Source organism: Siniperca chuatsi, linkage group LG13 (assembly GCF_020085105.1).
Source record: "Siniperca chuatsi isolate FFG_IHB_CAS linkage group LG13, ASM2008510v1, whole genome shotgun sequence".
Classification (NCBI taxonomy): Eukaryota; Metazoa; Chordata; class Actinopteri; order Centrarchiformes; family Sinipercidae; genus Siniperca; species Siniperca chuatsi.
Window position 1 is genome coordinate 12,537,222 of NC_058054.1, and position 13,391 is coordinate 12,550,612.

A 13,391-nucleotide genomic window follows, 5' to 3' on the forward strand; every position below is an offset into this window, starting at 1 on the left:
TGGGTCATAAAAATTCAGATGGTCATAAACACAAACATACATGTTACATATCTATTACATACATTCACCAACCTACATAGACACATATGGAAACATTACCCAAATAAAATTTTAAAAAGCGATAAAAGTATATTTTCGATAAAAGTAAGTTTAAAATTTAAAAGGATTTTGATTTTGAAAGTCTGAGTTGAGGTGAGACACCCTAACAGCACAGTTTTACCATACGAACCTGTTCTAATGGACAAGACGACAACAAACATTTCCCCATGCAATTCTCATACAGAGTTAATAGTACTGAGGACTGCAAGAAAGAGTTTCTTTTGGACAAATGTTTTTTACTTAATACTGAAGTGATGTTACTGCCTGTTGAATCCTTGGAATAAACTAATTCATGAGGAATTAGCATGCAAAAAGTTCAAAAAGTAACCTGAACTTTTTTATGTACAAAAGCATAAATTCATCACAAATGTACTCCAGTAATTGTATGAGGACAGGTATATTAATGCAGCTTTCAAATGCCATCAGCTGAAATTCAAAGACACATTGTAATGGCTTTTCTTTGCATGTCAACATGTGCTGGAGGCACTAAATTAAGGTTTAGATGAGTAAATCGAAAATATCAAAATGATGTCAGAGACAACTCAAAGAATGTCATACAGTCTTAGATCTCGCCCTTTGTTGTTGATATCCTGTGTATCTGAAGATAATACACAAGTTGTATTTGATTTTCCAATATCTCTGACACTATACTAGATAGACGGAGCTGCAAATAAACAAGCATTATTTGTAGAGTAAATATATGCATGAACTTCAAATGATGGATAAATGAAAATAAATAGGGAAGCCTTAACATAACATTTATATTTTCGAAATCTAAATGGAACGAGTGTGTTGAAGAAGAGCCAAGAGGCATTAAGGCTGAAACTGCAAACCAAGGAGTAAATCGACTTAATGCCATCACATTTCCACCCTATTCATGCCTAAGAAAAGGGTTAGGGAAAGAGATTATGTTATATATCTGCTGTCAGGGACTGAAGAGACCAAGAAGAGAACTTCACCTAAACAGAATGATGATCAAACAGACATGCTTTAACAGACATGCTTCATAATCTCATCCGTTATTGTCCCCTCTCTGCCTTGACTACAGGTTCAGTAGAAAATCTTAGACAGGGGCAGATTAAATGTGTGATGAAATGTCTGAGAAATATGTGAGAATGCGCAATATAAGGATGGCTGATTTTCTACCCACATGACGAACATAATCACTATTAGTAACACATATCCACATAAATATGATAATTCAAAATTTAAACACATTTATTGGGTTCATATTGGAAATCATCACCATCTGATGGCATAGTTTTATGGATAATTACCACCATAGAGATAATGCAGCATATGAAAGGAAAGCTTTGAGGCTTCTCCACTCACTGGGAGGAGAGTGCGTAGGTTTAGTTGTGCATCTGAGCTGTACCCAAAAGGCAAATATGTGGAAAGTTTGGTGACAAACATCCAGGCGTGTGGCTAACAAGATTGCATCTGGTGAGCAGAAAGTGAAGGATATAACTTAACTACGTATTTAAAGGGCAAATTATTTTCACATTAAGTTCAGTGCCATCAGTAATCCTTCCAAATATAGATAGAACTATTTCATTTTCAGTGGAAAATAATTATTCAAATACCCTATAGTGCAAATCCCATTAATTTAGTGCATGACACAGTTTTTTTTCTACCACAAAACAAAACGGAAAAGAATCCAGTAAACATTAAAATCTGTTGTTTTATTTTGGTAATCTGGCTGCTTACTGACAAGTAAATAATCAATACAAATAGTTCTGAAGTGTCTGAAAATAGACAGGCGATTTAAACTGTAACTAACAGCCATGCATTTTCCAGCTGCAGTGCAGTATTGAGGAAATGACACCAGCTTTGATGGGTTGTATAGCTTTTGAGATGAGCCTCTTTATGCCGCTTGCAGTTCCATTATGGCTTTGTTCGAAAGCTTGTTTACCTGCTGATAACATACACTGGTGGATTCAGGAGCACCGATCCAAAATCTGCTGCCAAAGTCACTCAAGTCTCATTGTACTGCAGGAGGAGAAGAATGAAATGTTTATGCGGAGGGGAATGCAAATGCTAAATGTGAAATCAAACTATGGGACCAATAAGGGATCAGAATAACTTTGCCAGGTTTTATTTTTAGCCCAGTTGCAATGCTAGCTTTGTGGAACACTCTTCACTTTAGCCTCTGTGCATCTGTGTGCTTAGGTTTTACTCAGTGGAGAAATGTTGTTCCAATTTTACAAAAATGTAAAAACTGTAGATTGTTATGTTTTCATATAGGTCGAAGAGAACATAATCTGATTCAATCATGCTGCATATTACTTTAATAACCTAACTGGTTGGAGAAAATACCTGAATATTGTACCGTTTGTCTCTGATAATATTCAGTATCAAATAACTAGCAGATCAAAAACTGCTCATCAAATCTCATCGTTGTACATCTCTTGAATATTTTTGGATTTCACTGTTAGAAAAGCTATGGTCTCAGGTCAAAGGAATAGCCCCTTGGTTTGCATATTAAAGAGGATTTGCTAGACCTCTGTTAGCCATGCATCCCCATGCAGGCAGGTCTCCAGGGGGCCAGCAGGGCCCCACAGACGGGCAACTAGGGGGCCAGGTGACCCTGTCTCTGAGGTTAGCAGGAAACACTAAAGAGGGATGGGCAGGGAGCTGAGGAGCCACTGAGTGCGAGTGTGCAAGGCTGGTGATGGCAGCTGTCAATGGTTTGGAAGGAGAAGCAGACAGATTGTGCGTTCTGTTGGTGCAGCCAGTTCGCCACCTGGCAGGCTTTTCCTTGTTAGAACTTCTTGCTGTTTCTGTTCTCATCAGAGAAATGTTTTTCCTCTTATCCTCTGTGTTCAGGGGAAGTTAAATTTGTCAAAATGTTTAGTGAAATGCAATTGTTTAAAGTGTGCTCTGTGCATTCTACAGAATTGCTGCTGCTCTTGTTTGTGATCAAAGACAGTAGAAGCGTTGTATTTATGAATATACACCTTGCTTTGCATGATGAACTACATAATTAAAATAAAAAATGTAGCACATACAGAATTTGTGAATGTAGAGGGTACGCTTTGTGAGTGTTGACCTTGTGCTACATTATTTAACTGTGTTTTTAAGAAAGGGGGTATGTTTTAGGGGTAGGATTTACTTATAAAAAATAATCTGTAACTTTCAAATCCCATCATAGCCGTAAATACTGCTCCATGTTGTTCAGTTGTTAAGAAAAAATGCAAACGTAAACCATGAACAGCTTAAAAGTACATTTAAAAATCAAATTTGGCAGTCAGTCCTTGTTCCAACAGGATTAAAAAAAAGTCTTTCATTTGATATAAATATATGCAAAGAGAGTGGTGTGGTGATCTGGGTGCCAGAGGTGGCGCTTTACTCTGGATATTCTGGCTTGGGCCTGTAAGGGACATAAATTAACATGAATTAACACATGCATGCAATAAGAAAATAATTAATTCAAGTTATCAGTCACCTCTTCCATTCCAGGAATCTGATTGACAAGATAAAGTAATGTGCAAACTGCTTTTCAAAGCTAACAGCCTGGAGCACCCCTCCTATTAGTTAGTCATTCCCTCAGTATCACACCCGGAATCTGTCATTTCACAATTTTCTCCTATAATGCATATGTGCCGCTCTCACCACTCCACTACAGCAACTGCCATCTAACAAGTTGACACAGAGAATGATACAATTCACGTCCAGTATTCAGTTCCATATACAGCAAGCATCTGAGGCAGACGGGTCAAGAATATGGTACATTCTGTTCTCTCTCAAAATTGCTTTTTCAGGACTCTGGAGAAGCTAGATAAAGCTCCCATGATATCCTTCAAACATCTATAGATGAGCTTTTAGGATTTAAAACACTTGCCAGGAGTAAAAATAGTTTGTATTAATTAAATTATGCAATATCTCTCTCTAATTTATGAAGATTCACACCTGTCTACTTTTCCTAAATCTTACTGTGATTCTTGATAGTCATACAAGTTTTCATTTTACCTTTATTAAACCAGCAAGTCTCTTAAGATGCCTTATCTTTTTTACAAGAAAGACTACAAAGTCATATAATACATAAAACACACAATAAACACAACAAATACGTAGCATTCACAGTAAGATAGGACATCAGAGGCATGAACGAGACTATTTAAAACAGTTACCTGCCTCATGAAACATGTTTTAAATGTGGCATTATATGCATATGGAGGTGGTTCCAAATAAATATTTATCTCTAAAATTCAGTTTTGCCAATTCACAATGCTACAACAAATGGGTGGGCTACGCTATTGGGAAACCCTGGGGTTGTGTGTTTTTGAATCAACATGATAGCATTCTCAAAAACAAATTTTTTTTTAAAAAATTGTGTAATTTGAACAGCCATTACAGACCACATGAAGTTCAGTCTGTACTTGAACAACTTTTGATAAATAGGTCAGTTAAAGCATTTTCATCTTTAATGTGTTGCCTGCTATGTTAGCTAGTATAGCCTGTTCGCAATGACATGGCAAATAAAGGAGAGCCCCGGCATGTGTATTTTTTAATGAACATAATGACATTCTCAAACAAAATTTATATAAAAAAAAAATCTTGAACAGCCATGAGTAACAACTCAAGTCAAGTTTATACTTGAGAACTTTTGATAAAGAGGTCATTTAGCAAAGCATCTCAGTGTCTACTATGTTAGCTAGCTGAAAGTTGGTTTAGTTCAAGTGGCCTTTTTCCTGTCTGTAAGGCTTTATTTAACCAATTTGTTATGGTTTGATTACAGCACTTCTTGAGCTAACTAAGTTTAGTTCAACTTAAATTAAGCTAGTTAGCAAGCCAGTATGTTAAGCTAGATGGAAAGTAGGTTGGCTTAGTAAGCCTGTTTAAGCTAGCTAGCATTCACATTTCTGTTAGTGAGCACAGTATCATATTAAAATAAGCTTTTTTGGCATTACATTTTTTACCAAAGCTAAATTTGTATCTTTAATTGTTCTTAATTTGTATTATCTGGGTCTTCTTCTTCTTCTTCTTCTTATCTGGAATAACAAGTTGAATATTGCGTCAGATTCTTTACAATGAAAGTGAATAATTGAATGATGAATGGTTTTGTTTGCTATGTGCTGTTTTATCATGATGACAGGATACTACTGTTTAAAGAGTATTATATTGCTATTAAATTAGTTTGGAGAAAGTATTAGTTTGTTAAATTTTCCAACATGTTCATGAAGTATGACCAAATGGGCTGAGGTAAAACAAGCTGCAAACCAAAAAGCACACTTGTCCAATATGGGTATACAGAAAAAAAGGTCCAGAGGAGGAAAGTGTGCACAAAAGTTGTTCTGTTGCCCGTGAGTGTGGTATCAGCCGGTCCCAGTCCCTGCGGCCCTCACCGTGCACTGTGCAAGCCTGATGGGAAACTGACTGCAGCTCAGGACATGGCCTCGTTTGTTCACGGTCCCCCCTCTCTGAAAAGAGTTATGCTGTCTGTTTTGAATGGACAGCGTTTTTCTTTGTGCGCTCGATCAAAACAGAGGGCAAAGTTAGTCAGCAAGTTGCATAGCTTCTGCATTCTGATTCTTCAAGCCTCTTTTGTATGAAGTTGTAGCACAATGTTTTACACTGTGTTTGACCTGAATGGCATGCTGAAGGTAGGAACATTTTTCCCAGCTACAAAGTAGAAAGGGGTAGAATGTCATTTTGCTATCAAATATTACTCATTCGTGTTTTACTGTAGAACTAAACTAGTGAAACGATGATATGGGGTTAAAAACTCTGTAATACAAAAAAAGCAGTAATACATAAAATGAGAGTGCAGTGTTGCTGAAATATTTATATGCTTTTATCTGATCTATTTCCTAACCACAAGGTATTTGCCTGTGAATCCCTGGCACTTTTGATATTACCTGAAGGCAAAATGGTATATAGATTTATACAAGTTATTTACAACAACAGCCAAGCTATTCCTCTGGAAACTAGGCTGCAGATCAAAGGATTGTTTTGATCTCTACTTAGCATATTTGTTTAACCTAGCCAGTGATTCTGAAAAGTGCACAAGCTTTTCGGTGATATGCAGAGCACCCTTTATCCGTCTTTTTCTTCTGTTAGCTCTGGATTTAAGTACTTTCTGTATTTAGGAGACAACTGGATTTGCCAGCTTTTGAAATTTAGTTGCCCACTGCTAGCAGTCTTGGCACTCAGAAATAGATAACTAGGTATGTTCCACTGCTAATCCTGATCGGCCTTGTAATAGTATTTGCGGACTGTACAGCACTCAATTAGGGCATAATGTGCTATTTTTATTTCCTTTAAGTTGGATTAAATGTGAAAACATGTTTGTTTTTTTTCAGTTCCCATCTACCGTTTACTGTGTGGGTACTTTGCAAAGTATTGTTTTATACTGTTTCAATCAGTAGCACTCTCTCCACACAGGATTGCAAAATGTCAGGAGAAAAACAATGTCCAAGCGCTCTCTAAAAAAGATGCCAGGGCAATCAGGAAATTTTCTGGAATGCTTAAGAGAATGCATATGCACACAATGCCCTAATTCTCCCTTACTTTGGGTTTGGGAAAGATGAGCCCAGGTTTATTGAGAGCCAAAAAAGGGGGCAGATGGCTCACAAGAGGGATAAACCTGGGAAGTCATGCTGTAAATGTGTTTTACAGAAAACAATGAAAGGAGCGGACAAAGCGATTGTGGCAAAGTCCTTTGGAAAATGGAAAAGCAGCTCTCTAAGGTCCAGGACCATGGAGAAGGCGGATGAGCCGTCCGAGGAGGGTAAGGAGGAGAGCCTTTCCAACTGCACCTGTGAAGCCCCCCAACTCGGCAAGAAACCAGTTGGTAAAAGTATCTTATTTTCTTATTTCAAGTCCATTCATACTGCTGTGTCTCTCAGCTTATTTTTCTTGTGGCAATGTTAATTATTACTGTGGTGACTTGTTTTTTTTTGCATTTGACTCTCTGGCCTGCCATATCCGGTGAACAAACAAACCACATTGTTGGGCAGGAGAATTCCTTTTGAGGGAAAGTGTGTCTCCGATGATACAGTGTTGCCAGAAAAAGACAAAGCAAAAAATAGCAAACACAAAAACAGTCACAGGTGCATGGGAAAAAGAGAGAACCGAGTGAATGGTCACTGCGGTCCCCAGGAGGTCTTTCAGTGTTAGCCAGTGCGGTGGGTGGACTTCTGACAAGGACGTTGGTTAGCAGCCAGGTGGAGTGTGTAACTGAGAATGCCTCTGTTTATTCTTTTCACATGCTAATGTGGCTCCTATGTGACTTTAATGCGGCAAAACTTTTTCTTGGAGTTAACATTTTTGTTGTTTCAATACCTGCTCTTGTATCACAGTAGTGGGCTGATTCAAAGGCTCCACACTCTTTTATATAGGTTTGGGTCTGTGCCAGTGATAGAGATATATTAACTATGCTGTATGTAAAGAAAGATTTTGCACTGGTGGAATATTTTCAGTGCAAACAGGTACAAATTTGGCTTTTAAAATCATGAATGAATTATACATATGAGACAAGCTTGTTTTTGTTTGTTTTTTACTTTTAAAGCATGTACATTGACATCACTATGGATTCCTGGAGGAGGCAGTTCTGGTGGTTCAGCATTTATGTGGAGATGTTCTAACAAAAGGGACATATGGCTTTCAATGTACTCTTTTTCATAATTTAAATTCATGTAGCATTTGTCTCTTATCTTATTTGCAGCCTTTTATGTTCCATAAAAGTGGACTACAGTATCTATGAAAGACTACATGAGGGCCCAAGTTCTGAGCAAATGCACCCCTATGTGGACAAAGTAAGAACAGTGGGGTATTTGGATGAAACAAACAGGCCATGCAGTCCGTATCGGGCCCTTGTCTCTCTTTCCTGTTATGCTATCTAACTTGTTACTATAATGGGCTATCAATATTGCAGTAAACATACTCTTAAATATATCTTAAGCTTTCATTAGTGGTTTATGAGCCAGCCTAATGTCTAATCCAGGAGCACAGAAGAGCAATATGGCCTCACACTATGGGTCTTTCCATACCTTGTAATGTACAATCTGTAAATAGCTTAAAAGGCATTGCATCTGCCATCTGCACTTCTAGGAACTCTTCTGCATACCCATTAAAACAAGCTGTCTCAGAGGACATCATTCGTATTTCAGCCTCAACCCTGAATTACTGTGTGTTCATTATAATTATAAGGGAGGAGTGTTGCCAGGCTAGCCTGCAGAATGCCAGGTGCACACTTCCATAATCTACCATTTTAAACAACTCAGAGCATTAACAACAGTATCTACATGCTATTCAGCCATTAGTTCACTTTGGCTTTCATGCTAAAACTCGCATCGGTCTTCCGAGCATTTTGAATGCCGCAACAGACATACAGGAAGAAAGTGCAATACTTTGTAGTGTTCCATTTTCCTAAGCCTGCTTAGGTTATGTGACTGAGCCATGCCGCTGTGTGAAATTTTATCCCGATACTGGCACTGTATCCTTGTGAGGGAGTCTTGTAAAATAGGTTTACTTAGCGCCTTTGCTGGCATTTTCCGAAGATAGCAAATGCACAAACACTGGTCCATGATCGGATTAACTGTTCAACAAAATGATGTAACTCTTTGTCTTTCTTGTGTGGCATAGGTTTCTCTGCTTAAGTTTAGTGGTCATCCAGAAGAGAATAGAAACATTTGAAATCCAGTCACATCATTATAATCCATATGTAATAGATGAAAGCCTTGGTTAGTCAACCTTTGTCACATAAATGTGACATGTGAATGCCCAGAGTGCATCACTAGATTTTCCAGATACTGTCTCAAACTGCACAACAACAGCCCTTAATTAACACAAGTCCTAATTTGTAAGGCATTTAATTTTGAACTTAGTCTGATGTTCCTCTCCAGTGTTGAGGCACAGGATTTAAATTGCATGTGATAAGTGTGAAAGATTTTTTTAAGCATCCATATACAGTATAAAGTACGCTATGCCAAGTACACAGAGAACATGAATTTGCACCTGAGGACATATAGCTATACATCCAGAGTCACAAGGTGTGTCAAGACAAAATGTTAATTACACAATTTATGACAGAAATCAGTTGAATTATCTCCATGGATCTCACTTATTTACATTTTAATTACTACTATTACTTATTCTTATTTTTTGGATGTGACCATAGCAAGTCCAATTCCTCCCCTACACTAGAAAGAAGCAAAATGACTGTTTTCCACTGGAGGTTTAGATGCTTGTTTATCACTTTTAAATACCATCATCTTTGCTGAAATCCCCTCTCAAAAGAACCTTTCACTTGCTGGAATAAATTCAAATTAAAATTTAAATCCCTCTTTGCATTTCTTCAGCCTTTTTTAAAATAGCTGCCTCCTTTTAGAAAGCTGTTTATGTAGTGATCTGTTCATAATCCAGTTTGTTTCTCAACAGCGAAAAACACAGAAATCGTATTATCACTATCTTGGAGAGATGATGCGAGAAATCAGGAAGTATAAATGTCTGGATCTGTGGAAGTTTTCAAAGTTGTAAAGCTGAAGAATATGGCAAAAGCCTTTCAATAAAGTAGTCTGTAACACTGCAGTGTGACTTGCAAATATACAGAAATATAAAGTACATTGTGCTGTGATAACTGAAAAACATTTCACCAACCTTTAGCAGGGCTAATGTAGAGATACAATATGTGCTCATTTAATAAATACACAATATTTCGGCGTGTTTCAGACAGTGTTTCTCATATACTGTAGATAGATGGCTCATCAGAAATGTTGATGTGTGTGACATACAGCTATTGAAGTGAGAATTGGAAGATTAACCCTTGGAACTGTGGCTGAAAAGTCATGCAGATCTCTGTAAACAGCTCTTTCTAATCTTTATAATAGGGGGTGCTCACCTTCCAATATACTGAGAAAAACAATATCTAATCAGAAATGTAACAAATATAAACAGAAAAAGCAGACATTTACATGCAATGCCTTTTGATAACAATCCATTTCAGATGTAAAATGACGCAGAAGAGGCCATAGGGAAATTTAATTTGCTCAAGCTAGATTGGATTTATTGTTTGGAAACAAATTATAATTGTGTCTCCAGAAAGTTAACCAAGATCTAAACAAAAGGAAATCAATGACCCACCCCCATTAATCACTCAAAGCCAGCTACTTGTGCTGAAGAAACTTCATAATCAATTTCTTTGTTTTGCTCAAAGGGCATTTGCATTTTAGTTCATGTCAGCAAGCTTCCTGTATCTGGCGCAATCAAAAATGGCAAGCCATCCGCATTTATGGAGTTTTTTTCTATTTATTCAAGTGCATATCTCTGAATACTCAAGATGATTTTAGCTTATTATGCAAACTACCCTACAAATATTTTAAAGACAGAAAAAAAAATCCTGGTGAGGAGCAGACCCTTCTGATGCTTCTCATTCTTCCAGTGTCACAGTAAAAAAAAAATCTCTATGTTACATCATCTAACACGTTGTTCTTTTACCAACCAATATCTGCTCCTTAGGATCTTGCAATTGAGCACCCACAGGACTTCTGAGACCAGACAGAAATGCCTCCTGTTAGTTGTGTCTAGACATACTATTACGGACACCAAGGTCATTATCAAAGCACGTATTATACACACCTGTTACCATTGTTTAGATGCTCGTTTTTGGCTGAACATCCAAGCTTCTATCTGGCCATTTATAGGCGTGTCTGCTTCATTGTCTGCTCGCCTGAGTAGAAAAGATGGGCAGGGACCCCCAGAGACGCCCAGATCTGGACCTAACCTCTCAATGACACAACACAATGAGTCCACAGCCTATGGACCACAAAAGCCACACATTAACTGACCAGTCATGCATTGATTTCTTAGATGTAAGCGATCAGATGCTCTCATTTGAGGGCAGTACATGTAAGGAACCAGTAGTGACCACTAATTACTGATGCTTTTAGTTGTTACTGATGAGGTGGATAATTTAAACATGCAGTTAAATAGATAATTACGAAATTTAACCATGTTAATCAATTTTTCTGGATCCAAGTGGTTTTAGGAATTACCAGTGAACTTTTATTTCCATGCATGCAATGTACAGCCTTAATTGTGGTTTTTACACCACAAAAGTTGAAGTTTGGTCACCTGTCCCACCTTGCAAAACTGGATCTTTGGCCAGTTAGTCGCATTTTTAATCAATAATTTTTCTGGAACCACGTGGATTTAGGAATTGCAAGTAGACTTTTATTTCCATTCCTTAATTGTGATTTTTACACCACAAAAGTCCATGTTTGGTCACCTGTCACATCTAGTAAAACTGTATTTTTGGCTACTTAGTCATTTTATTAGTTTTTGAGGACTACCTGAGTATGTTATACCTCATGAGAGGAAGATTTAGTGAATTTGGACAACAAACTCAAATATAACAGAGCCCTAGTTCCAAAGACATCAGTTCAAGGCAGAGATAGAAAACATCCTATATTTGTCCATAAAACATTTGAAATGTTATTGAAGTGTCTTCAAAGGACATTGAATAAACATATTGTAAGGTTGCCCACGGTCACACACACAAATTGCCCCAAAGGGGATTGCTGGGAAGTAATCTAATCATTTCTTTTAACTGAGACACAGTGACATGCAGTGTAGATAATGATCCCCATGAAAAATGTACTGTATTTTCAAAAGAATATTCCATGTCTGCTGACATTAACATAAAGATAGTTCTACATCCTGGAGCCATATCAACAACATGTACTTATGTTTGGTTCCTTGTATTTGCATATGCAAATACATTTTTAAAATTTTAATTCAGTCCTTTTATGTGACTTTCTGTGATGAACAAGCGGCATCAAGTGGTTGCACAATGAGGGTTCAGTACCACCAAGAAGAAGCATTTGTGTCATTTTAGACCAGGCTTAAAGCGTTATAGCTGAAATTAACCACAGTTTAATATAGATTTTTGCACATCTATCATATTCAGTGGCACAGTGTGAATATGTATTGTTGTTTGGATATATGGGCTGCCATGCGAAATTAGTCGCGTTGCTTTGTTGAAATTACGGGGCGGGGTGTTGAGTGAGAGGGTTTGCTGAAGTTATACTGCTGACATTTTGATCTGCAGTGCATTAGAAGAATTCAGTTAAACATATTTGTGTAGGTTTCACAGTAGGAAGGTATAGTGTTCAAAACAACAGGGTGCTGTGACCCTTCACTTTGCTTACATAATTTGCAGCAGAATGCAAAAAGCTTTTAGACACAGATGTGACCCATTGTAATACCCTTCTAAATGCAATCAAACACTTTCTACAAATATGAGCAGGACTTTTTAAATGTGAACCCTTGTTTGACATGTAATTTTGTCCAACCCACTCCTCTTTCATTTCTCCATCAGCTCTCTCTAGTTATGCCCACATTTTCAGTTGATGAAATAGCTTGACAAAACAGTAGTTTATGTTCTATGCCTGCTCTGAATGAGGTCTCTTTTTTTTTTAGATTTGAACAGATGTTAGGGCCAAAAGAAAATGTTACATTTTGTAATGGTGGTGCAGTGTAGTCGTCAATATGTTGCTCTCTCACAATTTGCCAAGATTGCTTTACATGAGTTGATTCTTTTTGTGTTTTCTCCCAGCAATACTGATGTCTAGCTCAGGACATGAAATAATCATCCCTAAAACAAGCTTGTTGTGTCCTCACAGCGAGACTGTCTGCATCAGCAAACAAAGAACATGTTATTTGATAAGATGATTTGATACCGTAGATGATTCTTTACTTTCATATGTTTGTATGAATATCCGGCACAAATGGTGAAAAGAGGGGAAAACAGAGCAGGTCTACTCTCTTTGTATGTCTCTTTCACAGTGTACCATGAATTGGCTCTTGAAGACAGTTAGAAATTAGACTTTCAAATGAGGCATTAAACAAGGTGATGATCAACTGCCAAACCTTAAGTAATGATATTCTCCATCCTCAAGTCCCCAGCCTTGCATAACCAAATGCACAAATCACAGAAAAAAGAACTGAAAATACATTATTATTACATATTGTGTTCACACGTCAGTCCCCGGGGACAGAGGGGGGGCATCACCGACAGAAAAGCATGTTTGGGTGGCCCTTACCATCAGCTGGGGAAGGGCTACGCTTGGATCTTGAGGGGGGGGCCCTTATGGGTATCACTTATTTTAAATCCTGAGCCACACCATCCCACCCCCCTCTTTTGCCCCTCTCGCCCCAGGCTCCACCCAGAAGTGTGGTTGCCTTTGTCATTGTAATCTGGCCCTGTTTGCTAAACGCTTCCACTGTTTACTCTCTGCTATGGGGGCTTGTATGAACAGGAGTCAGCAGGACGCAGGGTGACATCACTTTGG

The 13,391-nt window shown here is 37.8% G+C and overlaps 1 protein-coding gene across 3 annotated transcripts in view; it reads left to right on the plus strand.

The window, feature by feature from the left end:
* Window positions 1–4,784: 4,784 nt before the first annotated feature.
* Window positions 4,785–13,391, plus strand: part of st18 (ST18 C2H2C-type zinc finger transcription factor) — a 42,114-nt gene continuing 33,507 nt past the window's right edge. For 2 of the 3 annotated variants that reach the window (XM_044219979.1, XM_044219980.1), the window contains exons 1-2: window positions 5,649–5,702; window positions 6,718–6,892. In XM_044219979.1, coding sequence (XP_044075914.1) covers window positions 5,664–5,702; window positions 6,718–6,892 — 214 coding nt within the window. In that variant the 5' untranslated portion in view covers window positions 5,649–5,663. Of the gene's footprint in view, window positions 4,797–5,648; window positions 5,703–6,717; window positions 6,893–13,391 lie in introns of those variants that run through there. The other variant, XM_044219981.1, reaches the window with a different exon arrangement.